This window comes from Chaetodon auriga, chromosome 23 (assembly GCF_051107435.1).
Source record: "Chaetodon auriga isolate fChaAug3 chromosome 23, fChaAug3.hap1, whole genome shotgun sequence".
NCBI classification, from domain to species: Eukaryota; Metazoa; Chordata; class Actinopteri; order Chaetodontiformes; family Chaetodontidae; genus Chaetodon; species Chaetodon auriga.
In genome coordinates, this window is record NC_135096.1 from 19,171,285 (window position 1) to 19,187,854 (window position 16,570).

The window sequence follows — 16,570 nt, forward strand, 5'->3', positions numbered from 1 at the left end:
CAAACACTTCAGCAGAGGATGAACTTCATGTCCACACTCGGTTCTATCTTCACACTGACTCCTGATTTTCTTCTAATAATGAACAAACATTATTCTAACTCATCTTATCGGAGAACATTGAAACAAAAAGATCAACATCTCACCTTCAGCAGCTGCTCAGCTTTTTAACAAACACTGGGATCAGCCCAGTTCAGCCAATTCATTGGTCACAGGTGAGATTTAGAAATGAGTTTAAGATTTTAGTGATTATCTTCACATCACTTCATGGTTCAGCACAAAACACAAATATTTTATTGTAATTGTTTTTGGAAAACAAAAGACCTTGTATGATTTATGATATGAAATAAGAGAGGAACTCATGATATGAGCCAACTGGAGGAAATGAGAAAATAACGGTTATTTGGAACTCTTAGCGTGAGCTCACATTAGGTTTTATTTCGTAGTTTCATGATGTCACTTGGGTAACGATCACTTTTTTTCCTGCATGTCTTTGTTTCTTTGAGCAGTAACGACCAAAAACAATTCACAGCTCACAGTTTTTACATTTTCTACCAACAGTTAATGTCTGCAAGAACACAAGAAAGCCAGCTGTGCTAACACCTTTAGCGTGGCCTGCACGTGGTCTTTGAAGACATGGTTGTGTCCTGGAGACAAAGGTACGTTTGGTGTAAGAGTTAATAGTGTGCATCAAGGTCAACCTGAGGACCTGATGTCTGTCCTCCACTCAACTGAAAAGATCTGAAAATCTTATTCAAGTTATTCATGAATGAACACATCTGTTCCTGCACAGAAACAGACGGCGGAACATATGTTTCTGAGCTTCTTTGAGCCAAAATTTGTTTACATTGAGCGAAACTGCCTCCATTACAAGTCTGCTGGGTTAGCTGTTAGCAGCTACTCTGACACCGAAGAAAACTTAAAAACACGATTATTCTCAGGGAAGCTCTGAAGAGTCTGTGTCTGATTTCTGAGGCTTCATTTTTAAAGCCATCAGATGAAGAGCAGGACTCAGCCAGCGACGCTACAATTCATGAAAACACATCCGGGTGACTCGAAGAGTCAGAGCGACTTGTTTAGACGAAGAGGAGTCAGAGTGACTCGTTTAGATGAAGGACAGTCAAAGTGACTCGTTTAGATGAAGGACAGTCAGAGCGACTCGTTTAGACGAAGGACAGTCAGAGCGACTCGTTTAGACGAAGGACAGTCAGAGTGATTCGTTTAGATGAAAAGGAGTCAGAGCGACTCGTTTAGACGAAGGACAGTCAGAGCGACTCGTTTAGATGAAGACGAGTCAGAGCGACTCGTTTAGACGAAGAGGAGTCAGAGCGACTCGTTTAGACGAAGGACAGTCAGAGCGACTCGTTTAGACGAAGGACAGTCAGAGCGACTCATTTAGACGAAGAGGAGTCAGAGCGACTCGTTTAGACGAAGGACAGTTAGAGTGACTCGTTTAGACAAAGGACAGTCAGAGCGACTCGTTTAGACGAAGAGGAGTCAGAGCGACTCGTTTAGACGAAGAGGAGTCAGAGCGACTCGTTTAGACGAAGGACAGTCAGAGCGACTCGTTTAGATGAAGACGAGTCAGAGCGACTCGTTTAGACGAAGAGGAGTCAGAGCGACTCGTTTAGACAAAGGACAGTCAGAGCGACTCGTTTAGACAAAGGACAGTCAGAGCGACTCGTTTAGACAAAGGACAGTCAGAGCGACTCGTATCTTCTTCCTGTCAAAGAAACCATCAAAGAAACAGCTGATTGTGATGACTTTCATGTGTTAATTTCAGCCTTTCATTGCTTGTTTTACAATAAATCAGACCATGTGACTTTCAGCCAATGAGGTGCATCAATCGATCATCTAAGATCAATAATAGTCGTAGTTGACGTTGGCTCTGTGTCTGTTGGACGAGGCGTCCTGCGGCCTGACGGCGGCATTCTCATCGTAGTGACGCTGACGTCCCTGATCGGTGGAACTCTGTCCAGGAACTTGTTGGCCCTTTTGGGGGCTGCCACCGCCGCCGCAGACCCCGCCCGGGGCCCCGTCCGCCCGCCCTCGGATTGACACTACGAGAGTATTAGAATGGCTTTTCAGAATAAAAGCTGAAGAGAGTGTGAAGGTCAGGCTGACTGCTACATGCCCCAGGCTTCATCATCATCATCATCATCATCATCATCATCAGCTGATCTAAATACAGATGTTGTGTTTGTCAGCCAGCTGAGGCGCCGCTCGTCGCCATCAGTCTCAACAGGAAGTGTGAAAAGCTAAAGTGTGATCTTCCTGCAGGCTGATTTCCGTCTTTCACTCGACTTTGACCTCCTTTGGGTGTTTTTGACGGCTGCCATCAGAAATATGAAGAGGAAACAGAAAAATGTCTCAGCGTCATGTTTGTGCCGCAGTTCTCGTCCGGCTGAACAGAAAAACGTGCGAATGCCGTCGAATCAATCAATTTCTATCAATGCTGGACTTCGCGGATCAGCAGTACAGTTTGTCCATGCGATTGGTTTCTTTGGTTTATTGGTTTATTGATTAGTTTATTGATAAAGTAAACTGTGTGTATGTGAGTTTCAGCTCATGTTGATTATATTTCTCTTCTCTTCATCAACACTTTGTTCATGTTTGTATTTTCACTGTTTATTTATTAGTGTTCGTGTATTTGTCTCACTGCCACTGAAGTACTGTGAATTTCGACTTACTTGTACGTAAGTATGCGATAGTATATAAAATGCATATAGTCTGAAGACCCTCACAGGTTTTTTTTGTGATGTTGCTGATTAGACCAATCAGGTTGAAGCTCTGCTGGGCTTTACGTGAGGTCATTGTGTTCTCATAACAAACAGTCACAAACAGGAAGACTTTGACGTGTCATCGTTACTCTCCGTCAGTTTGACGATCACATTTTATTCTTCATCATCTCACTGAGTCAAACCGCCATGAGGTCGCTGATGTTAATGTGTTAGCTGATGCTAACGTGTTAGTTGTTTAGCTCTGTGTCTGGTGCGCTTCCTGCTGTGACTGAAGGTTTGATGTTTGATGGACAATCCAAGCGTCCGACTGAACATCAGCTGTTTTCTCAGCAGGACGCTGTGAAACTTTCCCCTGCAACCGAGTCACTTTCTGTCGTCGTTGTCTTCCTCCTCCTCCTCCTCCTCCTCCTCAGTTCACATGTGATTCAGTACATCGTTCCTTCTGTTTCAACGTTGATGGCTCTTTGGCCGCACCTCTCATTAAACGCTGTGATTGGGCGATGAATGGCTGTTTGACCGTCTCACCTGTCTTCCATCAGGACTCACCTGACTGCCACACTCACCTTCACACCTGGTCCCACTTCCCTCATCTGCTCCCACAGCCTTCCCCGCCCACCTGCTCACCTGCATCTCATTTCCTGTCTACCTGAACCTGTGCCGACCTACTTTTGAGTGCTTGCCTGTCTGTCTACCTGTATCTGTTGCCTGTGTACTGATGTCTGAATGTATATGAATGCATGAAAGAGTACGAATGTGTGGAATGTCCTCTCACCTGAGAGGACGACTCACACAGGTTACAGCGGGGGTGGACGGGGTCTTTCTGACCCTTGTTCTGGACTGTGAAGAGACATAGATGTTTGTCCTCTCTGTGGGTGAAGGGTCACAATCTCAGGTTCCACTGTCCCACACTGAGACAGTGTTCAGCTGTCCACAGTCTTTTGGCCATATAGGAAATCACAGACTCTTTACAGGCAACACCTTCATCAAACTGTGCAGCTTGTTGAGTTTTTCCAGTCCAGCAGAGGGCAGCATCCACCCACTGATGAAGAGGAGGGAGACTATGAGTCTGCATGAAGACAAAGGTCAGAGGAGGAATCAGACTGGAAACGTCAGACTCCAGATCTCCAACTTTTAACTGACGAGAAGCAACCGGGACCAAAACAAAGAGTCTTCATGTGACACAGCAAAGCAGCAGAAACTGATGAATACTGTTGTGTCTGTGAGACAGAGTGGAGGAGACGTCCAGGCAGACTGAGGACCGTCGGCTGGTCCCGGACTGATCCTGGATCAGGTGCGTTCAATGTGTCACTCTATGTGAGTCTTTGCAGGCCTCAGGTCTAAAATAGAAGCGACTGATAACAGAGATTAGAAAGCAGCTGCTCGTGAAATGTGGGTCACAGTTTGAACACAAAGGACGTTACCGTCCACCGAGCAAACTCTAACAAACTCTGTCTTTGTCTTCACAGACAGCTGAATGACGTCCAGCAGGCGTCCTCTCTTATTCATACTGAGCACATGGCCAGTCAACAGACAGTCAACACGATCCGCCGAGTCTCATGGACACGTAGCACAGCTGAGGTGAGCAGGTCTACCACAGACAGATGGACGGACATATATTTAGATGTATAGATAAAGACAGAGACGTGCTGGAAACATGAGACAGACAGAGTCAAAACAAGCTAACACATGAGGCAAGCTCATGTCCTGCCTTCCACACTGCAGAGACAGAACAAGACGAGACACAAGGAAAGAAGACCGAGCGAGACATGAGACAAGACAAAGCAACAAAACACAAAGGACACAGCAAAGCAAGACGAGACAGCAAAAAGAGACAAAACATGACAAGATGGAGCAAAAGATGGTGGAAAACAGACAAGACAAAGAAGACACAATGAAGGACAAATTTAAACAAAAGAGGACAAGAGAAGACAAGATGAGACAAAAGACATGAAAAACAAAAGGAGTTGAGAGGAAAGAAAAGACTCAACAGACTCAGACGAGAACAAAACAAACTCCACAAATAAATGAAAACGTTTGACCTGGACACAGGTGAAGAGACGAGAGTGGACGGTTACCATGGTGACAGCGTCAGGTGCATTGATCTCTGTATATGTACAGTTTGCATACACCTGTGTGATCTCAGTCACAGATCTGGAGTCCATGATTTCATTAACACGTTAAATATACTTCACGTGTGCAGTCAGTCAGTTATTAATACTGCATAAAGTACTGCCTGCAGAGTACAGAGTGATACTACATGATGGGCACTACAGAAACACACAGTGGCAGAGATCTGAGGTACTCAGTGATTAAATAAATATTGATGATGAGGCGTCAGTGACGTCAGAAACATTTAAGGTGGAATTCTGCTGACGTGGGTTTGGTTTTCTCCGTGGCACTGTTCACACCTCATACGTTCATCACACCGTGAGCCCTGATACCAGCTTCAGTGTGTTTCCCAGCATGCCTCGGTCTGGCTGGGTCAGTCCCAGAAACATGACCCCCTGGACCCCCCCTCCACCCAGAAATAGCCTCCATTTCCAGATGACTAAGTAAGGCCAGGAGGCATTCACTGACCCCAGTAAATATAGGGAAACATGTGCGCTGCTAAATACAGCCCGCGTGTGAGGCTGGGAGCGTCCCTGAGAAATCAGGACAATAGAGAATTACATTCAAACAAAACTTTATTCACACCTTCAAAAGACATTTCAAAGTTACAGCAGAGTCTGAAATCAAGTGTAGAGTTTGCAGTTCAAGTTTTCAGTTTGACGAAGACACAAACGCATCCTGAACACAATAAATAAAGTCCCTCAGTCGAGACTTCTTCTCGACTTGAATGACGAGTGAGAAAAATGTTCAGTAATAGAAAAGTATAAAAACATCAAACACAAAACAAGTAAAAAACTTTCCCAGAAGATTGCACGTGTCCGTTTGCTGAACCTGAATTGTCTGAAAAAGCAGCAGCAGCAGCTTCCTCTGACCTCTTTTCCTCCTGTTCTTACTCTCTGTCAGGGTCCCGGTCTTCCTCTTCGCCCCCCGTCCTGAAGTCGATGCAGGCCAGCAGGACCTCGGCCTTCTGGGTGTCCAGGCTCAGGTGCTCCATCCTCTCGTAGCCCGGCTCGGGCCTCTGCAGCTGGGCCGCCCTGGCCGCCTGGTGCGCCTCCTCCTGCAGCTGCTTGGCGGTGAGGAGGAACTCCGCGGCACTGCAGGACTCCACATTCTGGGACAGTTTCTCCTGCAGCTGGTTGCTGAGCTGCAGCTGCTGCTTATACTGGTCTGCCAGCTTCCTGAGCGTGGACACTTTCTCCTGCTCTACCCTGCTGATCTGCTCCAGCAGCTGGCCTTTACGCTCCTCCAGGATGGCGTACAGCAGGTCGAAGCTCTCACCCAGTCTCCTCTTCTTCAGCTCTCCGTTCTCCTGGATCACTTTGCACGTGTCGTCCATCTGCGCCATGGCAGCCTGGACGCAGCTGTTTCCTGCGGCAAGCAGCTCCATGGCCGAGCGCAGCTCGTTCTTCTGGCTCTGGTAGACGGTGTGCAGTGGCGACACCTCGCAGTCTTTGTGCTGCCCGAACACCTTGCACATGGAGCAGGTGGGCGTCTGGCAGCTGACGCAGTAGATGTTAATGTGCTCGTCCTCGTGCTCCTTACACATCAGCTCCTTGGCGTCTTTGTCCTTCAGGGGGGTGTCCTCGCCGTGGCCCCCCTGACTCTCCTGCTGCTGCTTGTAGATGTCGATGATGTTCTCCACCAGCAAGTTCCTCTGCAGTCCGTACACGCCGTGCCGGTCCAGAATCACCTCAAAGCGGCAGGTGGGGCAGCGAAAAGTTCCCCCTGAGTAGTGGTAGGGGTTCTTGGACTCATAGAGGTCGTTGGCGCAGCCGCGGCACAGGTTGTGCTGGCAGGGGAGGATCACCACCGGTTTGTTGAACATGTCGAGGCAGATTGGACAGCTGAGCTGCTTCTCCAGACTCTCCATGGCGCTAACAGGACGCACCAGCTGACCTGTCTGGATGTCCATCGTCTTCTCTTTCTGGTCTTTCACTGCCTCTGTAACTCACTTTGTGTCTCTTCCTCTGTGGTTTATTTCAGTCTGCTGCCGTCAGAAGCCCCCTAGCCTTTATAATGCCGGGGGACAGACACCCAACCCCCCCAGCCGGCTGTTTGTCACACTGATATGGAGAAAATAGACTCTGCACAGCCCCTCCTGCTGCTGCACATGCCCCACCGACGATCAGACACCCGCTGTCTGAAGCCCTCAGTCATTTTCTGTGAGAACAACCCCCCACCACCAAAGCAAGAGTCCAACCAAACAAAATTAAACAAAGCAGAAAATGTGAAGAAATGTCTGAAATATTAAATTAATGTGCATCATCGGTTCTGAGTGTCATCAGTCAGGAGAAAATGTTCCATCCAGATTCAAACAATGTGACGTCAGATTAACGAAACGACAAACCAGAGTAGACGTCTGCTCGACCTTTGACCCTACATGTTCCGCCTGTCCGTGTGTGTGTGTGTGTGTGTGTGCGCGCGCACGCTTATTTTAGTGTGTGTGTGTGTGTTACACAACAGCAGCAGTGTGTCCAGTAAACAGTCAGTCATGTGGACTGTGGGGATCAGCAGCTTGTGCAACAAACAGCCGCAGCTTCATGGAAAACTGGAACAACTGAGAGTCAACCTCTGCAACAACAACAACATTCAACAACGTCTACAACAACGTTCAACGACGTCTACAACAACGTTCAACAACAACAGCAATGTTCAACTCCTGCAATGACAACAACGTTCAACAACCTCTGCAACAGCAACAATGTTCCATGTCTGCAACAACAACAATGTTCAACAATGTCTGCAACAACAACAACGTTCAACAATGTCTGCAACAACAACAACGTTCAACAACATCTGCAACAACAACAACGCTCAACAACCTCTGTAATGACAACAACGTTCAACAACATCTGCAACAACATTCAACAACGTTCAACAACAACAGCAATGTTCAACTCCTGCAACGACAACAACGTTCAACAACCTCTGCAACAACAACAACGTTCAACAATGTCTGCAACAACAACAATGTTCAACAACGTCTGCAACGACAACAACGTTCAACAATGTCTGCAACAACAATGCTCAACAATGTCTGCAACAACAACAACGTTCAACAACGACAAGAATGTTCAACTTCTGCAACAACATCGTTCAACAACATCTGCAACAACATTCAACAACGTTCAACAATGACAACAACGTTCAACAACAGCAATGTTCAACTCCTGCAAGGACAACAACGTTCAGCAACCTCTGCAACAACAACAATGTTCAACGTCTGCAACGACAACAACATTCAACAACGTTCAACAATGACAACAACGTTCAACAACAGCTATGTTCAACTCCTGCAACGACAACAACGTTCAGCAACCTCTGCAACAACAACGTTCAACAACCTCTGCAACAACAACATTCAACAATGTCTGCAACAACAATAATGTTCAACTTCTGCAACAACAACAACGTTCAACAACATCTGCAACAACAACAACAACGTTCAACAACAACAACAACAACAACAACGAACAACAACATTCAACAATGTCTGCAACAACAACAACAACATTCAACAATGTTCAATGACAACAACGTTCAACAACAGCAATGTTCAACTTCTGCAACGACAACAACATTCAACAACATCTGCAAAGACAACAACGTTCAGCAGCCTCTGCAACAATAACGTTCAACAATGTCTGCAACAACAATAACGTTCAACAATGTCTGCAACAACAACAACGTTCAATAACAACACGAATGTTCAACTTCTGCAACGACAACAACATTCAACAACCTCTGCAACAACATATTTGACAGTCGTTCCTCCAAACAGATTCTGATTGGTCGGAGCCAGTTTTCCCCTGAATGTTTTCACAAGCTCAGAAATGTTTTTAATTCGCTCTTGTTGATGATGTTCGAGAAAATTTTGGGTTGATTGATTTGATTCGTTCAGACTCCGAAGCCTCGTCTGATTTCTAATGTGCACGTGTTTTCAGACAGGAAGTTCACGGCTTCAGGTGTCAGCTGTGACATGACTTCATCCAAAACATTTCTGCTGAAACCCCTCACATGCTAACACTTACATTACACACACACACACACACACACACACACACACACACAGCTACAAATAATCTTTGACCTTTAACGTGACACATGTGACCATCATGAGCATCCAGTCAAAACCTGTCAGATCCTCCTTCACTCAAACACCTGGAAACATTTCTGACATTTGAAGGTTGACGCTCTTTTCTCTAATAACACTTCAAAATAAAATTCAGTGAGACTGTGACATGCAGCTGCGTTTGATGTTCGAATTTGTCCTGTTTCATCTGTTTCTCTCATTTTAAATCAATCAAGTAGCTGAGCCCGATTTGTGTCCTTAAATCTGCCTTTTTACTTATGAAGTTCTGAACGGGAGCCGCACATTGATCAGATGAAGGCTTCAGGACTCAGAGCAGACTTTTGACATAAAGATGCTGTTACACTCTTCAGCCAGTAGGTGTCCCTCTTTACCTGTTCTTCACTGTGATCCTGGAGTCCTTGATCAAGATCAGGGTGAATGCTCTGTGGATCCTTGAGGTTTTTCCAGGACTCTCTCTGAGCTGTGTGAAGGTTCCGTGATATACCTCTGGAGTTCCTTGAGGATGTTCCAGGGGTCCTAGGTGCTTACCCCAAACAGTGGGGTCCTTCAGGATGTTCCACAGGTACTTTGGTCCTCCTCACTCTGACCTGTCTGAGTTCATGACAAGCTTTTATTTTGAAAACAGATCTTCTCTGATCTCAGGTCTGACTTCAGAAAACAAACAAAGATGTCTGCTCTGCTCTCAGCCAATCAGATGTCTGGACTCCATGTAACCATGGAGACAGGATGTGAAGAATGTGCTGACAGTATACATGACCCCACACAGGGTCAAAGGTCAACAGAGAGCTGATTATTCACAGAGAGGTGTTTGTTTGTTTTCTCACATCTTTGGTGGTGTAAAGTGCAGCAGGGTCAAAGGTCAAAGCTTCTTCTTTAGTGATCCTCGCCACTGAGCGCGCTCAGACCGACCTCTTTGTTCTGTGGCATCAGTTGGATCAGCAGCTTCAGTCCGTCTCAGCACAGACAGAACTCCATTCAAAATCTAGTCATTTTAAGCTGCTTTGTCTGTAAACTTCATGTGGCTGCTGAATTAAAGCTGCAGCTCTTCATTTCCAGCGACGGACACTTCATGTTTTCCTGATCAGGTTTCAGAGCTTTGAACAACCTTTGACAAAATCAAATCCTTTTTGTTTTCTTGGACAATGTTTGGTCTGAATCCACCAACGTATGTAGAAAGAAATTCTCACACAGGTTATACTGGGTTCTTGAAGATCTTTCAAAAGTCCTTGAATATATTCAGGGGTCACTTTGGATATTCATGATACCTTGAAGAGGTCTGTTGGTCTTTTAAGAGTTTCTTGTATCACGAATACACAGGTTACACAGGAATTCTCTGTTTAACACTTGGGTTTTATTTTTGCCTCATTGTCTCAAACTTGAAGCAGGAAGTTGACTTGAAAGATGTGAAAGAGTCTCAGAAGAAACTGTCACACACACGTCTGTACTCGTAGACTTCTGAGGACCCTCATCCATGTCACACATTCCTCAATCTGAACTGAACCGAAACCTTCAGACCAAAACTAACTCAGCGAACACACCGAGAAAGCAGAGCTGGTGGGGGGCCTGAGGGGGGGCCTGAGAGGGGCCTGAGGGGGCCATGTGGAACACAGAGGCTCAGTCTGTCCTTCATGTCAAACCAAACCCTCAGCTCATTTTCCTTAAGTTCTCAGATAACAAGCTGGAGACTCAGCCTGTCTGTGTGTCTGTGTGTCTGTCTGTCTCTGTCTCTCTCTCTATCTGTCTGTGTCTCTCTCTGTCTGTCTGTCTGTCTGTCTCTCTCTGTCTTTCTGTCTCTGTGTCTCAGCTCTGTGATTGAGGCTGTCACACCTGCAGCTGATGTTCACTCAGGTGTGACCTCACACAGGTAAACACAGTCATTCATGTGAAACCAGCTGTGAACCTGGACAGGTAGAGACACAGAGACCAAACTCTGAGCCGAGACAAAGATCAGCTGTTTTTCTTCTTCATCGTGATGAAGTTTCTCCTGCTGACAGCAAAACACAGTAAGTCAACCCTTTGTTTACCGTCACTCTCTACACTGTGCTGCTTTCAAAGACTTTCCAGGTGCCTTGAAAAGGTTTCAGAGGTCTTTAAAGGCTTTCCAGGAGCCTTTAATGAGCTCTTTCAGAGTTTAAGGAGACAGTTTGACCTGAAATCTGTGGAATGTTTCAGACAGATGATATTTTTTCATCAGCACATGAATTGCTTAAATTCACACATTTCTGCAAAGAGTTGTACTTGTGGTGATGATGAAGGATTAATTCTTGTCTCTGATTGGCTGTTCCTCCTCTGAACATACATGTGATTGATCATGTGATCATTCAGCATATTTGGATTGAATCAATAATGATAACAAATTAATTTCCATCAGTTTATTTTCCACAGCTTCAAAACAACATGACGACACTAACTGTACACGTTCATTTGATGAACACATATTTACACATTTATACGTATACTATACATAATTATACATGATACTTTTACTGCAAATAATATAAACACATGATCCTGTGACTCAAGTTAGAACCACTTTAATTTACAGAGAAAACAGAAACCTGATGAGATGTCATCTGGACAATCTGTGGATGAAGTTTTTCTCAGACCGGTCCTTGAAAATGTTCCTGAAGTCCTGGGAGGTTTTTTGCCATTAGGAAAATTAGAGGTAAAATTAATGTTTTTTTGCACAGAGTTTGGTTTGAATACATCAGAGCTCTATTTTCATCTTTACATTGAGTTACAGATGTTGAAAACACAGTTTGAATTTATTGGATTAGAAATGAGTTACAGGAAAGTATAAACTTCAAAGTTTTGTGGCTCCAGAACAAAGTTTCCATGTAAAGAAAAATATCATTTGGCACAAATGTTAAAGAAAATCTTCATGAATTTCATGTTTTTCTTCACATTGAGTCATTAATCTGTCTGTAACTGAATTAAAACTCTCCAATTTAAACCAATTTAACACTAAATATTTAACTTTAATTATTGAAAAATTTAAAATATTGCGTCGCACACATTGATGTTACAGAAAAGTCAAACTTCTTCATAAACATCCATTTTCCAAACATGAACCACTGAAACAAGCAGGAAATATGAAAATATTCACAGAATACAAAATAAGACTTAAAATCTTCAACATATTTACAGCTTTGATTTATTTTCAGCTCTTCTTCACTTCTTCTTCTTCTGTGGTGTTGAGATGGTGTTTTTACAGTTTGCTTTTTCTGCCTGACATCTGACTGTCAGGACTCTGGATTTCTTCTTCTGGTGATGAATTTGTTGGTCAGAAAATATAGAAAAAGGCCAAAAGTATGTGGACATCTCTCTCCACATGTGGTGTTTTGGAGTCTTTTTGGTCCAATAGTGTCCATAAAATCCTTTACTTTAGAAAAGGAGAAATATGTCTAAAAATACTCATTAGCTCGTTACACAAACGATCAATATCTCGTATCACTGGATGTTACTTTTAGGTATTTGTTCCACCACTGTTTAGTTTCATAGTTAATGTGGTATTTTATAAACTCTTCACATGCTTAAAGTGTAAACTACACAAACACAGTGAAGTAAAAGTACAACATTTCCCTCTGAGATGTAGAGGAGTAGAAGCATACAGGAGAATAACATGTAGACAGTACAAATACTTTCAAATTGTACTTAAGTAAATGTACTCATAAACTTGCAAGGACTGTTCTGGTCTGGACTCGTTTTCATTGGACTTTAAACCAGATCCCACCAGTACACACAAGACCTAATCAAAACCAGTCTGAAAGGGACCCAGGGAAACTCAGACCTGAATATCCTGAATCAGCCAATGTCTTAAACCACAGGAACACTGTGATGTCGGTGACGATGATGAGACCACTGTCCATCACCACAACCCAGACCATCAGGGTGCTGGACCATCCAAGCTGGAAAGGCTCTACCAGGAACAGGCACAAGATGCATCTCTAAGTACTAAGAAGTGTTCCCAAGTCCTCAGAGTCAGTTCCACCACCACCCCGTGATTCAGTGGTACTTCCTGTTGGGAAGGATCACTGCTTCCAGGAACAAATAGGAGAAGCATTCATGAGTCTTGAAAAGACATTTCTTGGCATTATGAGTTCATATTGGGACGCTGCTGTCCATGGCCACTGCAGAATACTCTGTCTCAGAGGTGTGCGAGCCATCAATGAGCCTGGCGAGCCCTGTCTTGGTGGAGTATTTGAAGATAAAAGCCTTCATGAGGTCATAGCGGTAGTTCCTGTTGAGGAAGTTGTAGAGGATGGGGTTGATACAGCAGTGCACCAATGAGAAGCACTGTGTCAGGTGCAGCGCCACATCCAGGAAGTTCTCCAGCCCACAGCTGAAGGGAATGAGGTTGAGCAGTGACAGGGTGTCAAGCAGAAGGACACCGTGGAATGGCAGCCAGCACACCAGGAAGACCAAGATGTAGGTGAGGATGACCCGGCGGCTGATGCGGCGCTCCTGGTCTGAGCTGGAAGGGATCGCTGTTGCCAGGAGCAGGTAGAAGACAGCGATGACGGGGAAAGGGATAGCAAAGCCAAGCACGATGAAGCTCAGCTGGACACCCGCCATCCACTCGCGAGGGTTATCAGTTGGGTACACTGGCCGACAGACGGCACCATCATAGTGCGATGACTTGACTGCTCGCAGGAAGTAGGTGTCGGGGGCAGAGGCCACCAGCGCCAGCAGCCAGACCAGGATGCAGATCAGCCGTCGCACTATCTTCTTCCTGCAGCTGTTGGGGGCGTCTGTGAACAGCGTAACAGTCAGGTAGCGGTCCACGCTCATGCAGGTGAGGAAGAAGATGCTGCTGAAGAGGTTGATGCTGAAGATCAGGTGAGTGAGTTTACAGATGGCTTCTCCAAAAGGCCAGCGACCGCCTTGCAGCAGCGAGGTCACCCACACCGGCAGCGTGGCCACAACGCACAGGTCAGCCACGGCCAGGTTCAGGATGTAGAGGTGCGTCTCGTAGCGGTTCCTGTCGGAGCGCAGGTTGACCCACACCACCAGGGTGTTGGCAGCCAGGCCCACCAGGAAGATGAAGACGTAGAGGATGGAGAGGACGTGCAGGAGGGCGGAGTGGCTGACGGTGCCTGAACACAGCAGCGTCTCCACGTGGGACAGGTTGTAGTGGTCGGTGGCGCTCAGGTTTAGCTCCTCCCACAGCTCCATGAGCTCGGTCAGGTCATTGGCACTCAGACTCATGATGGTGAGGTCAGCTTCACACCTGGAAAACAAGAAGAGCCGGATCAGGACCTGCCGGATCTGGATCAGAGCCCACAGGCAGATTTAAGTTTATTTCATCTGAATCAGTGAACAAATGATGACCTCATTAATCAATGAGGTCATCATTACATCATTTAGTTTAAAGTCATGATGTCTGGACTCATTCAGCTGCCACATACACGCGCAGACGGACAGATGGTGGTCAGAGGAGGTGAAACATCCAGGTGTTATTAATAAACTGAAACACTGACAGGAAACAGATGGAACAATAACCAGGAAGAGTGTTATGATCACAGATCAATACTGAGATCAATACTGATCAACCAGCAGCAAGGACGTAAATGTGATGTGTAGATCAGAGGAGGCGAAAGTGTTTCCACATTTCTGAACAGAAAAAAACAGTGCTGATTGTTTCTTCTTTTAACAATCGATTACATTTGGTCTTCATCATCATCATCAGTTTGTCCAAAAATCACAAACAGAGAAAAATAAACTCCACTGAAAAATGGATTTCCAGAATCTGTCGACCATTTGTAAAACAAGTTCAGACTTTAAGTTCGGAAAAAAACATTTTTACTTAATTTTGTCTTTAAAAGTGATTTCATGTTTAACTTACTCTGACTTAATTTCTCATTATTTTGCCTTCAAAAGTTTCCTTTTTAATCTCATAAATTTATAGTAAAATGTAATTTTGATGTAGTGTCCTGTGAGATGAGGAGGAGGAGGAGACAAAAGAAGGAGTCAGAGTTTTATTGCACTTGAGTCTAAAATAAAAACTCAACAGACCATAAACTGAAAGGTCATGACCTTCAGAATAAAAGTTTATGGTCGAGCTGAAACAAAGATCAATTAGTGGTTCAGTCAGAGAAGAGGAGGAGGAGGAGGGGGAGGGGGAGGAAGAACCCAGATGAAAGAGAGTTTAAAGGAAACAGACTAAACTCAATTTTGTTCTTTCTGAACCAAACTCTTTGTTTCGGATCAAGTTTTTCTCCATTAAAACCAGTTTATCTGTGAGCAGCAGCGGTGTATGATGGCTCTGTCTGTGGTGCGTTCACTGACTCCTCCAGGTTTACGTTAATGAGCTCGCGCTTCCATCCAGTGTGAAACCAGTGAGTGTGACAAGACGGACACGAACACAGGGGCTCCTGAACGCACCATCAAAGCCCTGGAAACCAGCAGAGTGCCGTAAAGTACACAGTCTGACTCCTGTTTATAATGCACCACAAACAGCAGCCTTCGTCACACGGTGCCACGAACGACTCGCCGAACTCCGTTTAAAATGTCTGGATTTAAGGAATCTGACCTCATGCAGAAAAAGTGACTTTTGGATCAGTCTGGACAATGTGCTGTAATAACTTTCTCCCCGTTGGAAACTTCAAAACGACACATTTAGAGTCTGGCTAAAGAGTATTTTCACTGAGACAAAACTAGGATTCAGATGTGTCACTTGCTTTTTGGTCATTTCAGTACTTACGTGCGTGCTTCAAAATTTGTGTATAAGGACAGTGTGTCAACTAAAGAGTGTTGAAACTCCGTGAAAATCTACTATTTAAGGTTTGTAAGTTAACTGGAAAACGTTAACAGTTAATAACACCTTTATTAATATTTGTAGAGAACAAACGTGATGCTCTCTTCAGTTCGGCTCACATTTCAATCACCATCACAGGACGTTCGTACATAAAAGCCTCATTTTTTTAGATGTTCGGGTTGAAGAATGTGCCGCAATAACACACACGAGCAGCAGAAATCAGTTCATGGAAGTTGAGATTTCACAGTCACAGAGTGAAGTTTGCTGGATTTTTATATTCCGAATGAATTAGAGTTCAGTGACTGTCACAGACAAGCTTTCAACATTCCATAGTTTTCTTCGAGAAGTGTGTTCATGTCAAAACTTCAAAAAATGACACATTTCTGAAGGGAGTCTGGTTCGAAGCGGGTTTACCTGTAGGAACGTGCGAGATGGAGCCAAACTGGAGTCTTTAAAGAATTGAAAACACTTACGGATCGAACAAGAGAAGTCTGCAGAGCTGAACGAGTTCCTCTGTGTTAAATCCAGGTCCTGAAGTGGGTTAAAGTCCAGTTTCTCCGGCAGCGAGCCTGAGGCGGAGTGACCGAGTCCCTGTTCTCTCTGCAGTTTAATAAGCAGCAGAAAGAGAGAGAGAAAAAAAAAACGCCCACAGACCCGCAGCTCTGCGGTGATTTATTGCGGTTTCAACTGCGGGACAAAACAACTGAAGGATGCGCGAAAAAAACTCCATTTAAACCGCAAACAAAAGCGTCACAGATGCGTGACGTCCAAATCCTGAGGAGGGATGTGCGGAAAGTAAACTGAAAAGAAAAGAAAACGTTTATCAGGAAGTTTTTACCGTCAGGACAGGAAAAGACTTTATGTGTGTGTCAA

The 16,570-nt window shown here is 44.8% G+C and overlaps 1 protein-coding gene and 1 pseudogene across 1 annotated transcript; both read right to left on the reverse strand.

Annotated features, from left to right (window-relative positions):
- Nucleotides 1-5,736: 5,736 nt before the first annotated feature.
- Nucleotides 5,737-6,799, reverse strand: LOC143316011 (tripartite motif-containing protein 54 pseudogene; annotated as a pseudogene).
- Nucleotides 6,800-11,375: 4,576 nt separating this feature from the next.
- On the reverse strand, nt 11,376-16,387 carry ackr3b (atypical chemokine receptor 3b). The gene is made up of 2 exons (XM_076723727.1): nt 16,171-16,387; nt 11,376-14,170 (listed from the first exon to the last, which is right to left on the reverse strand). Exon 2 carries the CDS (start codon nt 14,146-14,148, stop codon nt 13,042-13,044), a length of 1,107 nt encoding a protein of 368 aa, XP_076579842.1. The 5' UTR covers nt 14,149-14,170; nt 16,171-16,387; the 3' UTR covers nt 11,376-13,041.
- Nucleotides 16,388-16,570: the final 183 nt, after the last annotated feature.

Coding starts and splice junctions, on each gene's coding strand:
- ackr3b (XM_076723727.1), bottom strand. CDS start 14,148: ATGAGTCTGAGTGCCAATGACCTGACCGAGCTCATGGAGCTGTGGGAG.